Here is a 22339-nt window from a genome sequence, read left to right on the forward strand (position 1 = left end):
TTTTGAGTCGAATATCTTATTAAAAATATTAGACTGAACTTGTGTGAAATTTTTTGTAAGATTTATGAAGATTATGAGAGACTGGATTTATATATTCGATTTCATCAGCATGATTGATTTATTAAGCATGAATAAATAAATCAGCTGTTTATTTTGATAGAATATTCTTCGGAATGTCTGTTTACCTGTCTGTAAACTAATTAATTATCATTAATGCTAAATACGATGACTAAGTCTAATTTTAGTGTTGTGGGTTAAAACGTATCTGCGGATACACCCGCGCATACTGTTCTGATAGTTCATCTATTCTGTTATTGTGATTATTTAAGCGATTCGAATTATGACGAATATCTAGACTAAATTTAAACTTGTTATTAATAAAATTCTTGGAGTAAATTGTTGATACAGAAGAAGTACTAACTAAAAGCATGTAGAAGAACATTTCATAGATTACTAGAGATTACACAATATATCATAGACTATCCTAAGGATTGATCCTTATATTTAAACTAAATAGTATTTAATTAAATTTATAAGTAAAGATATCCTATTAAATCGTTATACTATACAAACTAAAGTAGGATATAATTTAAAGAAGGCCTAAGTTGAAATACGTCCGCTACATTGTTTGCAAATCCTCATAATATTTATATTGTATCTATAGTTCTTACTGATTGTGCTTGTTAGCAAGTAAGATCAAGATTTCAACATGGTTACCTAAATTTCTCCCTATTACTATTATTAACGCTGTATATCTACTTGAAATATTACTTGTGATCTTAATCTGCAATGAGTTCATTATGAAATCCTGGATTCGTATACGGTATTATATTGTTAATTAGATAGGTAATCAACTATTCCGTTATATATAAAATCTTTATCATTGATAAATGATGTTGTCTCTAATACTTACAACTACGTGTCAATCTAAGTTATAATTGATGTTATTTTCAATGTACTCATGAATTGACTATGTTATGACCAAAATGTTTATATGTCCAACAGGCTCAGACATGCTTTAATTGCAGCAAATAGAAAACTTGATGTTGTTTATGCCTCTATCAGTTTAGGCTTTTGACTATAACAGTAGATAGTCCAATTTGCCACGTTGTATAAATGAAATCTATCAATACCGTCATTATTTTGGCTATGAAGGATTAAGTGTTTTAGCTAATCCTTAATGCGTCATTGTTACCAAATATCAATAATTAACCAGTACAGTCATCCAATATGATCCGCGGTATGATTGTAATCATAACAAGCTTCCAACCGTGATTTAAGAAAATAAACTATTGCCGACATCAATGATGTAATCATAAATATGAGATGATGTCACCGAGTTAGGATAGATGTAATTATACTATCTTTTGATTGACTAAATAACTTTTAACCTTAAGATACACGCGGTGCTATTTAACTGCTTAACATTTTAATGGGATCTGGTGTTGAAGAATATAGGTATTAGCAAGTTTCTCATGATAGACTAATGTTTAGATATAATGTTGCATCGATCTATAACAGAAACTTACTGAAAATCCTTGCTAGATTTAAATTGCTTTTTGTTTAGTATCATTCCAACGGGATAAAGTTTGTAATAGTAAATAAGCTATCAATATTATCCAACATCCATCGTTAACGTTATTTGATAATTCGAGAATTAAAAAGACTGCTATTATGATTTTCAAGGTAGTTATTAGATAGTTAATATCTCAGCGAAGGTAAACCGTTTGATCGGAATAAAACTTAAACGAAATAAGGCCGAAGCTTCTGCATAATGTGCATGAACTTTAGTGTGCTAAAATGATTTCGTTGAGAGTGAATTATGGCATTTTAGTTAGTATAAAAGTTAGTAAATCTAAGGCAAAATTTTTTAATGATCTATACGTATCTCTGCTTCATAGTTTCTCGTTCTAAAATAATTTAGACTGTATCAAACATGAATTGAGTACTTTGACAATTATAAAGTATTGCAAAGTCTTTTCGCAATTTTAGCGTCTAGGCATAGTTCTGAGGGGTCCTGAATTGGTTTCTTTTTACTGGAATCTAAAATAATTAGTAAAGCGCAAAATGAAAGCTCAATGTAAAATGAGATGCATACGTTAATGATGAAATTCTAACATGTCGATATCGTTTTCATAAAATGAAGGCTTTCAAAATTTTGCATATCTCTGGTTATGTTATTATAGTTTAATAACTGCAATGGAATATATTATTTAGCTATTGTTCATCTTGCAAATTTTATGCCACAAGGAAACTGAGGCTGAACTAAAGCCATACACTGACTTAATTTAGAGAATTTTTGTATTTTTATATCTCACTTAAGGTAAATTAAATCGTGCTGAATAATATATGGTGTTTCTAATATTCAAATCATGATATCCGATATCTAAATATCCCAAAATATTGTGAATATAGTTGAGAAAGCAAGAACTAATTGAAACTCTATATGTATTATATTTAATTTCTATGTTCATTACACATCCCCTGATAAGTTGCAAAAGCTGATATACGAGTAAAGCAATAATCGCAGCTAGTCAAGATGTAAATCTTTGATCTGATATCGTATCTAGTGGGAGTCGAAACTCAGGCACCAATTAACATCAGCCAATGTTCCACTTATATTTATTAAAAAGCGAATTTGAGATCATATGATATTGACAGAGATGCTTAAAGTTAACTGCTCAATAGATATTTTATCTGGCGGAGCCAATTGTGACAAATGCAGTATTAGCAGAAAAGATATTGAAAAGATATCAGTATGTAATAGCAGGTTTACGGTCTTATAAGGCGTTTTAAAATTGATAATTATATAGTCTACATACATAGTTTTTTGATTGAGCTATTGTATTTAGTTAAAATGTAGAAAAATACAAATTTAGTGGCAATAATACATTAATATTCATTATGGTATTTTCCTAAAGACTATTTTTTGGAATGTGCACATATTAATAGAGCAGTTTTGTGACAAAGCGATATCATTAAGTCTTCCTATGTCATAAATTTCAACTGCTTTCATCCATTTATTAGTCTTCAATCCTCCCAATTTCTTGAAGTGACGTAATGAAATTAAAGCTGTGGTCTGTAAGAACATTATTAGATCACAGACGTATTGATACGAGGTGGATTATTCCGAGCTACGGTTAGATGGAAAATCTCGACATTTATTCCACTGTATTAACTAACTGAACAAAAATGAAGCAGCGAATTTTTACTTGATATGATTTTAATTTATATCCAGTATTCAGCTTAGCATTGACTAAATTATGTGTGATATAGTATATCTGACATTTAAGTGATTCCATAATTTAATAATATATTAATGCAACATTTGTAAATAATAAGCCAATCAAATCATAAATTATGGCGCGCATTGAAGAAAAAGCAATGTAGAGATCAACTGCTATTACTTTATAAAGGAATATTTAAAAATTTATGAGCTTCCTTGCTTACAGTAACAGGTACGTTAGAATTCTTTTAGTATAATTATTGGACTAAATTTATCTGGGTGGTCTAACTGAAAGGGGAAAAAAGCAATGGAATACGATGATCCTAATCGAAGCTAAACAGAGAGCAAATCTTCTTCAAGGCCGAAATGTTTGCTATAATCCTCTTTTTGTCACACTAGAATTGAACCAAAAACTTGTAATAAGATTAATCACCAAGTAACAACTAATATTAAAAAAGATTTTTATACTTTAAATATTATTTTGATTACCTTGCCGTACGGCTTGTTGTTCTATTTCTAGTAATTCCATTTGAGATATATAAAATTATTGCATTATTAATTATTAGGATTGAGTGCTGATTAAACACCTCTACTTCATAACCTTAGTGTGAAAGTCGTTAATTATCAATTCGTTTAAATCTTCTCCTATACATTCAACACTCATGATAGCTAGGAATTCAAGTAACAAAAGACTACGCGTATATGTCAATCGCCATTTAGTCGCTGTAAACCATTATTATTTAATAATCTTCTTCAAATAATTGTATAATATAACTGGAAGGTAATCTTGGAATAATGTCCATCAATGGATATTCCATCATCATTGAGACGATGTTAATTACGGGTGTATCCGGCTTTTATGCTTGCATTATAATAAGTAATTTTAGCTTATAAGCAATAGGATATGTTAGCAGATTGCTAATAATGTTTCATTTATGATTAGTAATTGTTTTTATTCTTGTTCTAGCACTCCATATTGCGATGACGATAAAAACAATTCTAATTGACTGTTTGAGATCGCTAATTTATTATTCTCTAAGACGAGGAATAACGATCGAACTAATGGGAATATCTTAGCCCTGTTTTAATATTCATTAAAATAACGACGAGGTAAACTTGGTGCGAGATATCATTCTGTTTACCATCCAGCGAACTAGATCAATTTAATTAGCAAATTTATTGTTACGAAATCTCATATGAGCAAGCTAAGTTGAACGTGATGATATAAATACTCGCATGTCATGATTAATTAAAGTTTAAGCTATTTCACGAAAATAAAATTGTTCATCTGGATTGTACCATCACTGGATCTTACGGATTTCATAAATGCAATTTAACCTATAAGAAACAAGTCATAAGATATTAATTTATTTCTAATGAGAACATGACATACCCTGTTTTATGTTCTGCAACTTTAAATTTCAATTTTAGTTTCATTTTAGTAAATAAATCAATACGTATTATATGATAAAAAATGAAGGTATATCCTTTAATTTGCGAGATATTAATTGTAGGTAGAAAGTAACAAGTACAACATACGCGATCACAACTTTCTGATATTTTAAGCAAAATTGCAATTAAATAAAACCATACAGTTGTTCCAATAGACTATACATGTATAATAATAATATGAAATTAATCCTTTAATCCGAAGGATTTTAAATTGAACCAGGCGGATAATATTTGCTCAATTCTAAGTCATTTTGAGATGTTTCTTTCAATCTTAACCATTTACAGTATGTCAACATGATTTGACATCATGAAAGACACTAATATTTCAAAGAAGGAGATGTTAATGCTGCTTAGAAATTATGACTACATCTGTCCTTGGTTCAACTTTTAAATGTTCTAGGTTATGTTTTAATCTGCCACTGTAAATAAATATTGTTCAAAAACAGAGGGAAAAAATTCTTTTTAATGCAAGAACTATTGATTTTAAGTAAATAATAAGGACCGGCACCTTATTTTGAGTATTTTTTGGATACCTTAGGTTAAATTGTAGCCTTAAAATGGTACATCATTGTATTTATATGATAGAATGGTATGTCAATCAATGGAGAGGTGATAGTAAATAGCCTATGGAAGAAACACAATGATTTTATGAATAATACTTGATAGCATTAACTACAAATAAATTTATCTTCCGTAATCGTACTTCCTTTCAAGTTATACTTGCTCGTATTTGGTAACGTAGTCTTCATCACATACCCCGTAATTTCTTTTTATCCAGCATGTATTCCGAAAATTAAATAACGTCAGTATACGGGGTATCCTAAGAACCATATTTCGTTGCATCCTATTCGTAATATGTTTAAATTGAGTAATAGGAATGAAATTAACTTGTTCATGCTGTAAACATAACTAATTCATAGCCTGACAGAATGGGTTATGTTTGCCAAGTATTCTTGAACATGAATATCTCACATTAAGTAAAGAGCGGACAACATTTATTCATGATCGCTATTTAGTTAGAAGGTCAAAAATGGGATATTATATCTTATTATGTCTAAAATGAATTATTGATGTGGATGCATGAATAAATGATTGGAAAGATGATGATCATGTTCAGATGGGTCATTAATTGGCATTGAGCAAATCGATTTGTATTGATTGTAATTTATCATAAATATTCCATGTTTTTATATTCCTGGATTAACACCGATTCTATTCCAGTAATAGCGTTATAGCTTAAGAATAGGATAATTAGAAGAATATGAATATTCTATTAGCGCTAAATAGATAATGATGTTAATGGGATTCACGTCAGATAAAACTTCGTTGGCAGGGCAGCAATAATAAAAAATGTTATTATCTTCATTTCTATCTATTATATCCTGATCAGCACGTTATACTATAAATCTACATAAATATGAGATACGATAGCCTTTAACTTTAATAGGCAATCATTAGAGGATATTTTAACTAGGTGGGAGAAACCATCAGAAGTCTTTTACTTTTGAACACGCAGTTTCGGTTTGATTTTCGTAGTCGATATTCGATTTAAAAAAGTCAATACCGGTAGAGATATAAAGAACTGTAATTTCTCTTTGTAAAAGTATCCTTTTTATGCTATCATCAGTTATAAAATTAAGTGGTTATTGATGAGATATTACAATCATCAAAGAAGAGAAGAAGTTTACATAATTATGGGTATGATAGTCAATTCTTGGTCACGTTGAAGATTTCTATCGAATTTGGTAAGTCTTTATTGCAACGTATCGTACAAGTAAAAATTGATATTGGGGAAGAAATATCTTACATAGATACAAGGCCACATATATTGTATTTTGTAAGTTTAAAGTATTTCCATTTTAGATCGAGCGCAATAAAGTTATCAAAACGATTATTTTGGCTATAATATGACTCCAAATCGTCGTCAAATTGTTGTTGCTTAAAATTCTTGATCCAACCTTCTTCAAGAGCCGTTATATTGTTTATTATCACGGTTTAAGCTATTCGATTTTCAAGATCAAGTTGACCCATCTTGTTGATTGAAAGTTATTTCGTTGACTATTGTAAGAATATCAAGAAAAAATAGTGAAAATTACTAACAAAGGTTAAGAACTATTTTTAAAACTCAATTACGAGATATAGACAGTGTGGTCTTATCTTCGATGTTATTGAACCGATATTCTATGATCCCTTGATGAAGCATGAGTATCGACGATACGTATCTTCGTGAAGCAACATGGAGTAATATTGTTATTACTGTCATATTTTCATTTCTATTTTTGTTGATTGTTATCGGTAATGTTTTAGCATTATTCGTTATTTATCGACGAAAATCATTACAAGATCCAGCAGGAGTAGCCTTAGCTAACCTTGCTGTTGGCGATCTCTTAACAAGTATCCCATTACTAGGCTCGACCATTATCTTTTGGATCGATGATGCTCATATTAATCCGTTAGCGTGTAAAATATTGGCCTTTATGTCATTTTATCCTTTTACAATTATATTATGGACTACAGCATGGATTACATTTGATCGTTGTTTTGCAGTCTATCATCCATTTAAATATCATCGTATCATTACAGTTAAGACAGTTGTTAGTCTACTCGCCATCGCTTGGATCCTTCTATTAGTATGGTGTATGATTCCGTTATTATCGTTGGGCCATGGTTTAGGGAATTACAACTATGTTAATTATACCCATTCCTGTTGGGTTGATGTGGGCAATTATCGGCAAAATGGAGTCTTTCTATTAATTACTTATTCAGCAGTTTTAGTACTTGTTATTATTGTGGTATTATGTTATAGTATTTTGTTAATTAAAGCGCGACTCGTATTACGACGCATAACTACTATTCCTACTTTTCACTATCCTGCGTCATCATCACTGCCGGCACCAAGTCATAAATCAGTTAAGACAACATTAATTGTTGTTGGTGCATCATTAATGTGCATTTTACCAGCTGTTATCATCATCTATATTACTATCATGTCACATCGTCTTATTTCAGAGCCGTTAATCTATAATTTATTTTGCTTCTGGACATTTTATGTAGATGCTGCACTCAATCCATTCATATTTGGCTTCTCTCATAAAACTTTCCGTCTTGGTTATCGTAAATTGTATCGTCATTTTATGAGTAAATTTATTACACCGCATCATCGAATATATCCTGCAATACCGTCTGCTCCAGCTTCAGTATATAACAGTATCCAAAGTAAAATGAATGATATAGCTAGTAATGGTTACGATTGTTCAACAATCTTTAATTCTAATTTAAATAACGAATAAGGATTATTTTATGCTTATTACATACATTTTTATTTATTAATTCTGTTATGGTGTATCCCTATTTATTAAAAATTCTGAGAAAATTCTTGTCACTGTCATCTTTTAGCCTTTCTTCTCTACTACAAAGGTGACATTTTCAAATAACGCTCCCGCAAAAAGATCTACCTTAGCTAGATAAGCCGTACATGCAGTATATATGTCTTTCATGTTGCATGATCACGCAATCATAACTCATAATTATTCTTAACTTGATTAGACAGTTGATGTGGGTTTATAAATCGATGAATATTCTATATTTATGGCTAGAGACGCAACTGGATTAAAATCTTTTGTTTGACTTTTGCACTCTATGAATTCTGTCTTAAATGCATAATAGTTATACGTAATGAAATCATCTATTTTACTTCTCCATTCTCTACCTTCAATGCACGATATAGTAATCATAAGTTAATGGATTAATATTTTAAAACGACTGAATAAATGGCTTTATGTAGAAGAGTGACCTTGATCGATTTTAAAAATAGAGTAAAGTATCCAATGAGAAGGATTTTAAATCTGTGATACATGATCAATTTTGAGCTTCTGTAACGATATTGACGAAAGTATTGAAATCGAAACACTAAAATAGAAAAGTAAAATCATATACCACGTATTGTCAGTTGGTTAACTACAGTAGCGTATTCATTTTAGGCCACAACATACGTACGTTACGTATGCGAATGTCTGTCTTGATCATAATCACTTTATACATGTATACGAGTATTAATTAGTGATATATGAATACGGGAAATTAACCTTCAATATCTTGAATATTTACCGAGAAGTCAATCGATTTGAAAATAATTTTTACTACTCTCACAGTTTAATTTCAAAGTTTCATAGTAAGATTAGGAAAGAAGTTCACGTATTGCCTTGACTTCCACTTGCCAAAAAGTAACATTGAGCGCGTACACTCGTATACACAGTAGAATCCTTTTGCTGATTGGGTTGGCTAAATCAGTTCCTCCTCATTAAAGGGGAAAGGTTCTCGTATTTGTTAGGTTTTAGATTGCCATTGATAACAAATTCTTCCTACCTTTTTAATTAGTCTTCTTAGCCAGTGATGCTTACCTTAATCGGGAGCAATAAAATCGATCAGTTAATTAGCTTATATTGTAGTGAATTTGCCGAGATCCGACATAATGGAGTTATGATTGGTAGCTGTTCTTTTACCATATGGCTTAATGAATGAGCAAAAGAATTTTTTTTATAAGCTGTCAACCCATCATACCATCAAGCAAAAATTCATTTTCTATTTTTCCTCTATGCTAAAATGTATGGAAGCGCTTTACCAATTATGTTGAGTAGGGATATTCGGGCTGCTTATGGTTTTATATGCGGGCAAAATTGATGTCTAATAAATTGTTTTGCTGAGCATCAGTTGCGCATTAATAGGTATAACTTAGTTAAAAATCCAAATATGATATTTAAGGTAGTCATTCTACAACGGGACTTTGAAAGCAAATAAATTTGCTAGACTTATCTTACAATAATTGCTAAGAGCTTCAACTATGAGATTTTCCCTCTCCCAATTTGGATCCATTGCATTAGTTCTCTTTGCGGGCAGCAAAGAAATTTGTGATTTTACAATGACCGCACATGAAAGATATTTTTTATCTGTATTAAATGTCTTCTAATGTCAAAACAAATCTTGATATAACCGATCCTGAGACATCTTAATGCTACCCAGTGGACGGCTTCGTAAGAACAATTTAACTGGAGAGGATGCAAGTGTAATAGGATTTAGCTTTGATAAGCTATTGCAGTTTGATCCAGTGACGATCAATTTATGATACGTATTTTCTCAAAGCAATTTCTGCCATTAAGTAGCGTAATCTATTTTAGTGGCTAATGCCTCTAAAATTATAGATCATCAGGGGCTAAAGTGCTAAAGATCTTACCGTTCAGTTATAGCAACAAGGAAATGAATGGTGTGTTATTTTATCCTATCTGGATTTAGTTACAACGATTTCTCTCAAAAGAATGCTCAAATACGGATCTATTTTGGACTGCAGGTGTACAGTACAGTTGGCTTAGTGACTTTGTCAGATAATTTCATGTTCAGGCAAAGCGAAAGACGTTTGTTGCTTATTATAGATCCATGGAATCTTCGTAACGATTGGCTTTCATCAGGCCAGTATTTGTCAATAGCGAGTAAGACCATTTAACTTCAGGTATTCGCTTGTTATAACGTAGAAGTAATCCATTTAGGCGCCTTTATCCGATCAATATTCATCAGTAGCGAGTAATTGTAATTTAATTGAATTGAATTATTGCTATTTCCATTGCAGTTGAGCTTATTATTTATTGATGAATTCGAATCTGTACAGTGAATGCTTTTCGTTACAATAGCTCCTACTTTCGTCCGGTTAACCTTTGTCATTAAAGACATTTTAACTAATCCCTACTCTCTCGTTAGGTCAATATTTGTCTTTAGTAAGTAATTAATACAGTAAAAAGACATTTTAACTGCATCTATTTGCTTATTAATAATTATGACCTTTTGGAAAGTGGGCATCCCTCTAAGCAAAGCCTTCTGCGTATCGCAAGGGTAAGCTTATCATGATAGAGTACGCACTGTATACACTACGTTACTTGTATCCTAGTGTTTTTAGTGACCTGTTGTAAGGACTAATTCATCTATTTTCTTTCTAAGCCAAGCAAAAGAAATGCTTTATACTTGTAGATTAAAGCTCTATATTGGTCTAAGAACTAACTAATTCTGCTATTTTCTTTCTAAGCCAAGCAAAAAAATGCTCTGTACTTGTAACTTTTTACTAGCGTAAGGACTAACTAATCCTGCAATTTTCCTTCTAAATCAAGCCAGAAATGCTTCGTACCTGTAGATTAGAGCTTGCAGTATATTGGCCCAATGAGCTAACTCGTTGGACCATTTTCCTTCCTAAACGAAGCAAAAACTGTCTCATACTAGTAGATTAACGCTTTTTATTGATCTAGGAGTAACTAGTTCGGTCATTTTCTCTCCAAACGAAGCAAATGTCTCATACTTGTAGATAGGACGTTATATTGGCCCAACGAGCTAACTCATTCGAGCATTTTTTCCTAACGAATCAAAAAATTGCCTTGTACTTGTAGATTAGAGCTTGCTATTGATCTAAGAACGAACTAATTCGGCCATTTTCTCTCTAAACGAAGCTAAAAAAAATGCCTCGTACTTGCAGACGAGAGCTTTTACTTGGCCTAAGAGCCAACTACTGTAATGCAACTATTGTCTCTGTAAACGAATCGAAAAATGCTTCAAAATCGTGGATAAGAGCTTTATTTTGGCTCAAGAGCTAACTACAATCCTTCATCCATTTATATTCTCTAATTACAGCAAAAGAGGTTTGTACAGTGTGAACTACCAGAGGGTAAAAGAATTTCGTCATCTACAAATCATTGCAAAAAAAGACCCTAATAATTATAAAGTCTTTTTTGAAAGGGTGGCTTCGTTAGATCACTTTCTCTCAGAAGAGAGAACTGTGCCGTGGTAGTACGACACCAACGACCTAGACTTCGTCCTGAGCCAATCTAAACATGTTTGCGAAATGTTTATAAACTCATTAAAAATAGTCCTGCCTTTGCTTATGGTACAAATGATACAGTGCCACATCGCAAACGGACTGTATACTACAGTCTGCAATAGCATAGAGTTCATACTACTGTAAGCCAAGCTATTACAGTACATAGTGGCACCGTGGAGCGTGTGTACTGTAGTACTGTACAGTGTACAGTACGTTTAATTTGCATTTTTCCACAGCCAGCGAGCGGTCATCGTCATCGTGTTGATGTACCACCCAAATGGAAATGTGTAGTAACGACGGCAGTAAATTTTCTTCTAGGCTCTATTGCACTATTTAACAGGAAAGTTAAATGATAATGAACACTAGTCTATATATTGCAGTGTCTAGGCATCAACGTCTGTTTAGTATGAATGAACTATTAGTACAGAGTATCGTTTCGAGTAGTGCATTGGTTTACACTTGCAGAACTGTATACTGTAGGTCCGAATGGAGGACTGCAGAGATAAATTGGAGCAAGATAAATACTGTAGTAACAAGTGGATCAGGGATTGATTGTAATTTCACATCATACCATACACCTACATCTAACAGACCAAAGTCTGTATCTGTAGAGTAATCGATTTCGATAAGAACATCCTCATCACCTCCACATCATTATGGTCATGGCACTGAAACAATCAAGGCTTCAGTACTCCCAGTTATTAGTCTCGTCATTTCAAAGTCTGACTTGACGCCAGACAATGATCAAATAAGAACAAGTGTATCTCGTAATATCTTTAAGAATTTACTTATTATTACTGTAACTTTCTATATAACTACAACTTATAATCTATATTAATTAGCTTATCACAGTACTGAATAGATTCTATTCTAATGGCAACTACAGAAATAGTAACTTGCAACTCAACTATCAACTATGTTCTACGAATCGATTGACTGCTTATGAGTACAGTAGGAATAAACGTAAGCATATGTAGACGTTATCGAACGGGTGTTACTATACAAACAGTATAACAGTACAGTACTGTACTGTACAGTACTACAGTATATCGTACCTTAACCGGTACTTCTTCACCAGTATGGTAATAATTATTATAACTATTGGATGTTGAATGAGTGCTCACAGCAAGACACTATCCAGTGCGTGCCCATTGCCTAAGCGCTCGTACAGTACAGTGTACTGTAATACTGTACAGTGTACAGTACAGTACTGTACACTGTATTCTGAGTTGAACTTTCACAGCACTGTACTGTACTGTACTGAGCAGAGCGGGGGTACTGTATCAGTCAGAAGTAGAAACGTACAAACATTGTAGTATACAGTAGAAAATACTGGGTACTGAATTGTGCAATGCGCTAACGTGCTGTACTCAGTGTCCAGTACTAGCATACGTCCATTTGTTTTTCTAACACGACGACCTTAGGAAGGTAACAGAAAAAGGTTTCAAAGTCTCGTTACCAGAATCGCTGTAGAAGTTCAGTGAGTGCCACGGCTTGTGTGGAGATAAAAACGCATTTCTTCATCGCAAATATCACTTGGTCTCTATCTCCAGGTAAGTTGAATGACTTTATGAATACGATCTTAAACTTGCGGTGTTATGGAAATGGACTATTTTTAATTATATTGACGCCATTATAAATCACAGTAATAGTTGAGGCAAAAGATAACCGACATGTCGCTTTTATTCTTTTGTATACGTATTCATTAACATTAATTATATTATCCGAGGCAGGCTTACTACACTATTTCGGTTTTACTAATACACTTTATGATTTAAAAAAATAGATTGCTGATATTAACTTCTATCGTTTGCAATATTCATCTATTTCCTTAACCATAATGATAGGAGTAAGGGCGACGAAGGAATTCACTTAGTGTTGAATCCCAGTCACAAATGATAGGGCAAAAACATACAAAGTTCAACTTTGCGCCGTCCACTATCAATTTTAAAATGACGCTATCCTTTTGTAAATTTGTTCGAGTCAAGACAGGACAATTTTTTCTTCTCTTTATTGCTGTATGATGTTGTCAAGGATGAGCAAATTACGTCTTATTCTGTTGTGCACAACAATTTAATTTTAAATGTATGAAATGGACTGTAAAGTGTCATAGTGTGTCACTTAGGATCGTCATTACACTAGGTTGTATTTTTCAGTAAAAGTCGGAACTACGGTATCCTGGTATCCACTTTTTAGGCGTACATTACAGTCCGTGTACTTTGTTGAAGCATTATCATACTGTATTGTTCTAACTCTCCTTTTCAAAGGGAAGTTAGTGCTTAGAAAGGACCGTTCAATGTCGATCTGAGTAATGTATCTAGGATTGAAAAGTGAAGATATTCGGAATTGGTAATAACCTTGTGCTAGCCTTGCCCTTTTAGTACTACAGTATTCTTCTATCCCTATAGTTGGTTGCTAAACACGGCAGGAGCTGAAACGCGCTGATAAGCTTTTGATACGTTTACGAGTCGATCGATCGATCAGAGCGTCATTTCGTCTCTTTTGTTACAATAGTGGACTTATGTTCTATACCGTACTGTATAGTGCGGACAACCGTATCAAGCACGCGATCAATAGCAATACTGTACGACGTGTAACACGGACGATTCAGGAGCTTGCTCTACGTGCGTATGCATGGACGACGTGTTACTGTATTGTACAGCACGTTTTCACTTTTTTTTTGGCCCCTACGAACTCTTTCATGCTCCTACAGTACGATTTCAGTACAGTGTTTTATCGATCGACGCTTGGCTAGTACTGTACGTACATACAGTACAGTAGCACTGCACATACTAGACCCATTAACGTTGTACAGTAGTATAGTATGGACGGAAGCTATTCTTGCTCTCTTTGTTGGGTTGGGACTAAATATTGAACGCGACAGTTTTTACAACTACGAGCAAATGGCTTACTCGTCAGTTACTCCATTGACCGTAGCCTAAATACTACTAGGATTGTTTTTAATGGAAGTTGACTGTTGCATGCCCATTTATCGCCCAATTTTTGAAGAAAAAAAGTTACTGTAGTGATGAATAGGATTGCGATACTCGCAAAATTGTCATCTGCACTTTTTGCAGTTAGGCAAGCGATAAGCGTTGAAAACATCAATTGAAATCATACAGTAGATTAGCTTTGATGATGATTGCGATTCTATGATAGTTCTTATAGGACTAGATATACTATTGCTATTAGTGCAGTACAGTACAACAATGATAACATACGTAGATTGAGTATTTTTATATCTTTAATGTATTTATGAAATATTACTCGATAGTGCAGTTGACATTCGCTACCGATCATAACTTGCGCGACATTGCTCCTTGTATACTGTATATTGACTGATTTCTTATGCAATAGTACGGTACAGTAGTTTACAAGTAAGAGACTGTGTCATGCACCAAACACTTCATTGTAATACATAGGACTGTCGACGAAATTACTAGCTGGAAAATATTTTCTGCATAACATTCACCGTCTGCGATCTTGATTAATTATCCATTGTACGTATAAATTGTTCTATTGTACAGTGAAATATTTTGGCGCTTTCGTTCACTCGTCCACTAGACTTGCACCTTCATCATCCTGTTACTATACTACTGTACTTATTATAAGTTCGTATAGAAACTGTACTGTTGTGTGTGCAGTGAGTTAGCTTGCTCTAAGATATTGTCATGCATAGCCCTGTATCACATTCACCTTTATTATAGACTGCATTTTACAGGAACTATTATAAACAATACCCATATAAAGTTCCCTACCAATGATTTATTGATTGATTAGGATTGTAAAAAAATTTACCTTTTGTATGCAACAGTAACAGGGTTCGTACGGTTCAACCGGTACCATACAATACAATAAACAAAATACGATAGTGAAAGAGACTAGCGTACAGCGGATAGCATTTTATCTTGCATGCATATTGTCATTAACTAGCAAAGTTTTGAAACTCCAGGGACTTGATTTCAGTATTTTGGCATGGAATTGCTAAAGGTACATCTAGCGGTACATCCTAACTAGCGTTGTTTTACTGCCAATAAATAATAGATTGCATTAACTCATTCCAATGCGATCGTACAACGTCATGTTTTGTCATTGTAATGTATAAATTTTACTGCACTGTTTAGTGTACCGATATCGACAGGACAGTATACTAAAATTAAATTATTAATTGGCAAGAGAGTAGACAAGGGCGACAAATCGATTAGCAAGTAGTTGAGCAGTTTTCACTTCGCATTTAATTGTAATAATATTGTAATTGTACAACGACTGTCGTAATACTGAGTCTACAGCGACTAGACTCTACCAAGTCTAGATTGAACCGCCAGTTTATGGCCATGACTCAATAATTACTGCATCTCGATCATTCAAAACAACCTTTTTAGTGGCATTTTACGACAGTAGTTAGTTTTGATCCTCCGACTAGACAAGCTAGTAGTTTCTTTGTTTCTTTTACGATACTCGATTAATTATACTTAAAAATACTTTAGTACTGTACTGTATAATTCCACTTTTCATGGTTTTCACGGACTATCTTTCTGCTGCATTGTACCGTGTTAACAGGATATCATTATTTTACATGCAATCAGCTTTATACTAGTTAGTATGATATGCCGATCTTGTGAATGATGGTCGTATAGGAATTTTTTTATAACCCCTTGAATGATCGTATGATCTCTATCTGTTTATAGTTGATAGAATTTGTACTATCGATAATATGATAGACTATTCACTCACAGTATTCTCAAACATTTATATACTAATTTACGAAATAAGGTACTTTGGTTTAGTCTGAATATATTTCGGACGTGTCTAATGTAACTGGCTATTCATTAGCCATGTGCATGTACTTGATTCCTATTTTATTTACGGTCGAGTTATGTATTTATTTTTTTTATAAACTGAGAAGTAATCACTACAGTATTAGCCGCACCACCATATTAGGCGAAATACCTAAGTACAGTGTACTATACTGTACTTGCATTGCGAAGAATAGAGTACCAGGTAGTACCATGGGTAGTACAGTACAGTATGCAGTTTCATACTCACAGTTATCATTGGAGTAGGCTACTCTTGTATTGCATTATCATTAATGATGCCTAAGTACATGGTTAGGCTACCATCTGCCCAGGAAGGGCTACTCAGTTGCTTTCTAGTTGTCTAGTATTGCAGTGCTAATTATGAATGTAGTTGTTTTGTTTATCCATAGCTTACGATACAGATTACTGTAGAGAAGTTTTTCATCGCCCTACAGCGTCCTAAATTCGTAAAAAATAGCTTCTATAATGTTTAAATTCTTTGCAATGCGAGTTATGGCGTTTCTTATTATGTAGATTGTCCATCCATAGTGATGGATGCCTACTATAGTTCATAGCTTCCTTTACAGTATACCGTTTCTTGAAGATTCATTACGCGACTAAGGGTGGTTAATTGCTTTGTATTCATTGCCAACTACTGTAGTAGCTATTTTGAACTTTTACTACCCGCCATGTAGCCCTATGTACTGTACAATGTAATGTTGAAGAGAGAATTTCTCTTGATGGAAAAAAATGATTGTATGAGCTTCATTCGTAAAGTACAGTACTGTATATTAAACACCTCATGTATACGATACTTATTATATCAGAGTACGTATGTCAGAATCTGATTTCGGCGGTTTCCTGTATAACATTCATGATAAACAGAAAAGATAAATTTATTCGCTGGCATGACGGTTTAAAAATTGAAGATAATGTGATTGATGATGATATGCAATCATGATTGAATAAGCTATAAAAATCTTTCACTTGAGTCTTTATTCCTGGTCGTGTAATAACCAAATTGTCGTCGATGTATACTTTACTACTTTCAATTAATGCGAGCGTGCACTGTGGTCTCCAATTAATAGCAAACTGTACTACTAATCGACAGATTCGATAATAATTATAATTATTATCATATTATATACTGTAGTAGTTGTACAATACTCTACGTACTTCTAAGTATAGCATATCAAAGGGTCATACTATTACTAATAAGCTGATTTAGGTAGTCTGCGATAAATTGTTATTCACAATTTTACTGACCCTAGCGCTGCAGTGAATGTAATAATACTAATACTGTATACGCTTGTATGTAGACTGTATTACAATACTATACTGTGGTTATTGATTCGATCGTTCTGTATTATTATAATATATATATTACTACAGTATTTTAATTCAGTATGACATACTTGCTAAAGAAATCGCTATTGGTCTTACGGTAATAGTATCTTATTCTTGGATTAAAAGTTTATTATAACAGAAAGCTAAAGACAGGAGTATGTCGGATTTTTCGTTACTTCGTCCGAAGCTAACTATTGTTAGGACCTTTTATGTAACAGTGAAGTTGAATCACATGGCTTGCAGCTGTTGCCGGGGAATAATTGCTTCATTGAAATAAATTTAATGCCGTCAAAAGAGTTGTAAATACTGATACCATTGAGAATAAAGGACAAAAAATTAAAGTTCCTATCGACTTAAGCCCAACCCCAATTCTGACTACATAACTTCAAATTTGTTGGATGACGGATATGTAAATTGAAACGCAACGGCTAGTCATTTATTGTTTTAAATGGAATGGGGTGTTCAGCATATAAATAATTAATAATTATCTGGAGGCTAGTTTTCGTACACAGTTCTGCTCATTTTCTCATCAATATCTCTTGTCATAATGATATAATTGATTGATCTATTATATTATATCATACTCAACATTTCATATTGAATAGTATTTTTTATACGGAGGCTGTCTTTCTTTTATATGGTAACTGATTCAATACTTTTGCTACTTGCAAATCTAGGGTTGAACTAAATTCTTACTGGCATAGTTGTGGTATAGAAAACGTTAGGATTAAAGTAATACATAGCTATTTGATCGAATTTTGAATCGTTACTAAGTAAAAGTAAAAATGCGTGAGTATAAATTGGTCGTTTTGGGTTCTGGTGGTGTTGGTAAGAGCGCATTGGTAAGTTTAAATTGTCTTCTTTATTTTTTCCTTTTGATATAACGATGATTATACTGTGGTCTTTCTGCCAGCAATATACACGTATACTGAGTTCTGTTTAATAACACTAGTCATATTATTCCTTTTACAAATGTTAAAACTTTTTTTAGCCTCGTAGGCGATATTTATAGACACATTTGTATTCTACTCAGTGTACTAGTAATGTAGTGTATGAAATAAAATTAATCTTAAAGTAGTGCCTATGGTTGTACATGAGTTTAGTCAATGAATGACCCAGATGCAGCCAATGTGTTAAGTATATATCTTTTTAGATGTAGTCTTAATATTAAAGGATACAACAACCATAGCACTATTTTATTTTATGTCTATCATCATAGTCCGCAAGTTTTCTTGCCACAACTCCATAGATACAAGTGATAGCCTTTAATTTTTTTTATTTTTTATTTTTTATTTTTTCTCTTAATTAATAGTATATTGATATAGAATTCTATTAGAAAATAAATTGAAAACCACAGTATGTTATAATAATCATATTAAAGCTGAAGCTTTGCATTTCGGTGATTGTAGACAGTACAATTCGTTCAAGGGATATTTGTAGAAAAATATGATCCAACAATAGAGGACTCATACAGAAAGGTAGATATGATGTTCTACGTAGGCTTTTGATACGTATAATATGAATAACTTAATTATTTGCTTGTATCTACTATTGTCTAAGTTACTAGTAGTAATAAGCTAGTACAACCCGATAATCCTCGCCTTTTTTAAATTTGAATATCCAATATACTATCTTTAAAAAGGTATCATACTTATGCACTCTTTTGTTTGATATAGCAAGTTGAAGTCGATAGTAGCCAATGTATGCTCGAAATTCTTGATACTGCAGGAACGGTATGAAAGTTAATAATAATGTAAAAAATAATATATACTAGCGAACTTTAATCGCTGATAGTGCTTCATACTGTGACTTGTATTAAATAGGAACAATTTACAGCAATGAGAGATTTATATATGAAGAATGGCCAAGGATTTGCTTTGGTTTATTCAATAACCGCACAGTCTACTTTCAATGACTTGGAAGACGTTCGGGATCAAATTTTACGCGTTAAAGATACGGATGATGTTAGTTATTATGGAATAATAAGAGTATTCATGTTCATATTTTGTGTTTGCTTGATATCGTTGAGACAGAAGATAATATATTGGTTATCGTCGTATTACGACAGCACTGTAACTAGTTATACATGCTTCACTACTTTGTGTTTGTTCGATTGTATAGACTAAAGTGTGAATTATGTGATTACCCTTTGTGTTCTGTTATAGGTACCTATGGTACTTGTTGGCAATAAATGTGATTTGGAAGATGAACGTGTAGTTGGTAAAGATCAAGGACAAACTTTAGCGAGAAGCTTCCATAATTGGTAATTATTTCATTGATAAATTTAGAACACATTGTTGGTTGAATTATATATATAAGGAGCTGACTTTTATCATGTTTTTAGTATACTAACAGCAATGAGTTGTTTTGCAATGTAACATCGATAGTAAAATGCTTTAATTTTATATTTCACGTAGTCGGCATTAGGTATAGCAATTATTACTTAATTGGATTGTATGTATTAAATATCTATGTTTACTTGCAATCATAGTACATTCTTGGAGAGCTCAGCTAAAGCGAAAACAAATGTAAACGAAGTGAGTATATAGAATGTGATAGATATTTAATGTTCTACGAATATCTTACCTACCTTTACTCCTTTTACATAATACCTTCAATTTATTTTAGATATTCTTCGATTTGGTCCGACAAATTAATCGCAAATCGCCTGAAGTTGGTAATAAAAAGCCATCTAAACGTCATAACTGTGCCCTCCTGTGATATGAATATGCTATTGCATGTTTATAAGCTTTACAATTTAGGATCGGCATTCGCAAATGTTGACAGGAAGAAGCACACTTAGTTATTGAAATTACGTTTTGAGATGTTTCAATAATTTGACTTTAAAAAATGATTTTTGAAAGTAAGGCTATGATTGAATATGAAATGCGAAGTGATTTATGCGTAATGAAATCTTTACGTAATTTCATTTTTGTGTTGAAACATTAATTTTCTTTGCGTTGGACAGTAAAATATTTCGATGAGAATAACATTTCATAAATTATTATAATGCCAATAATACCGTGTTGAAAATTTGTAAATTATACGTTTATTACTCTATATAACATTTACATGTAATGGTAAGCATACAGTTTTGCTTCTGAGATTTATGGCCATTACTCCTGCGATTGCTATAGACTGTTGACAAATATCTCCTTTATATGATTAATATTGGACTGTGTTTCCGGTATATCATGCTTAAAAAAATGATTGGACTGTGCTTCCGGTATATCATGTTTAGTAAGAGAGGGAATATTTGTAGTGCAGTATATTGACGAAGGGAGATCTAAATCGTTACTGTCATGTTTAAGATTATGCAATGCTAGATAGTAATTCTTTTTGTCATTGTGATGATTACGCAAGTGTAATTTCTTTTTATGATTGTTGTTACCTATTTCAAAGTCCTAATATGCTGTTAATGGTACGGTTATACACAGTTTACTTCACTAACCTGAATATTTAAATATATTATGAATCGTTTTATTAATATCAATATTGTAGATCAATGACCGTTTTTAATTGTATTATATCTCGCCCATGATAGTCTTTAGTGTGATTATCTCTAAGTACATGGTTAATAAAGCTTTATAATAATCGATTTATGGTTGATTGGTTTGTAGTAATTTAACCTTTGCGTTTGATTGTAAAAAATTGATGAAAGAAGAGTTGTAATACTTGCCGTAACGAATTTTTTCACGCAGAATATCGAGATTGGATTTCCGGGGATGTTTGCTATAGTTCCTTACTGTGAAGCTTTATTATGATGATTCGATTTTGCAAAGGAAGTTAGCTAATGTTATTGGACAAAATGTTAACAGCCTACAGCAGGAAATCAACAATACATGATAGTTAATTTCCCGTTAGCCCACTAATCACTGTCACAGACTGTGAAAGCATGGGACATTGTTGACCTAGGACGTACAGTATGATACTGTAGACAGGTGCGTTAGGAGTGATTGATTCAGTTTCAAGTGTTGAACTGCAATACATACTCAAACCAATCATACACAACAGTATTAGCACCAGGTATTGTATTGTAAAGTAAGGTAATGTCCAAAAAATCTATAATGGTAAAAGAGAGCGTTATTGTTGGATGTCAGATATAGGGAAGTCCTTACCTCTGCTTAGACTGACAACTACGGTACAGTACGAGTTAATTGAGAAGTGTCTCTTGTCTCTAGTACTGTCCTGTACTGTATGTTATACAGTATAGTAGACCAGTTGTGTTACTAGCCTCTGTGTGTATGGTTCTCATTCATAACCTGAATGAAAATCCCCATACTTTTCAGAGTCTAAAAATGAGTTTCTCATCGAGGAAAAGAGTACACAGTACAGTAATAATTACTAGTGTGCTCTACTGTCAGTACAGCACACCACTTTGCCATCCAAAAATTGGAAACGAAAATCAACGCATCTTCCATTGCACAACAAGTACGAATTTACAGTACAGTACTGTAGAGATCGAAGAAAAACACGGGCGTTAACGTACTGTACTGTACTGTACTGTACTGTATCGGACTAGGACTGTACTACAGTACATAGCGTACAGTAGGTACGGTAGGGTACTGTACCGAACATACTGTACTGTACAGTACAATACTTTACAGTGTACAGTGTACAGTAGATGCATTTACAGTACTGTACTGTACTAGAAGTAAGTCCATG

At 32.9% G+C, this 22339-nt stretch overlaps 2 protein-coding genes across 2 annotated transcripts; both read left to right on the top strand.

The window, feature by feature from the left end:
- Positions 1 to 6879: 6879 nt before the first annotated feature.
- On the top strand, positions 6880 to 7968 carry TRIADDRAFT_55368 (uncharacterized protein; the record flags this gene model as incomplete). The annotated part of the gene is made up of 1 exon (XM_002111360.1): positions 6880 to 7968. The coding sequence occupies one exon, from the start codon at positions 6880 to 6882 to the stop codon at positions 7966 to 7968; it is 1089 nt and encodes a 362-aa protein (XP_002111396.1).
- A 10491-nt stretch (positions 7969 to 18459) lies between these two features.
- Positions 18460 to 20395, top strand: TRIADDRAFT_55369 (uncharacterized protein; the record flags this gene model as incomplete). The annotated part of the gene is made up of 7 exons (XM_002111361.1): positions 18460 to 18516; positions 19084 to 19152; positions 19351 to 19407; positions 19498 to 19638; positions 19840 to 19937; positions 20166 to 20211; positions 20303 to 20395. 7 exons carry the CDS (start codon positions 18460 to 18462, stop codon positions 20393 to 20395), a joined length of 561 nt encoding a protein of 186 aa, XP_002111397.1.
- Positions 20396 to 22339: the final 1944 nt, after the last annotated feature.

This window comes from Trichoplax adhaerens, genomic scaffold (assembly GCF_000150275.1).
Source record: "Trichoplax adhaerens TRIADscaffold_4 genomic scaffold, whole genome shotgun sequence".
In the NCBI taxonomy this organism is placed as follows: Eukaryota; Metazoa; Placozoa; class Uniplacotomia; order Trichoplacea; family Trichoplacidae; genus Trichoplax; species Trichoplax adhaerens.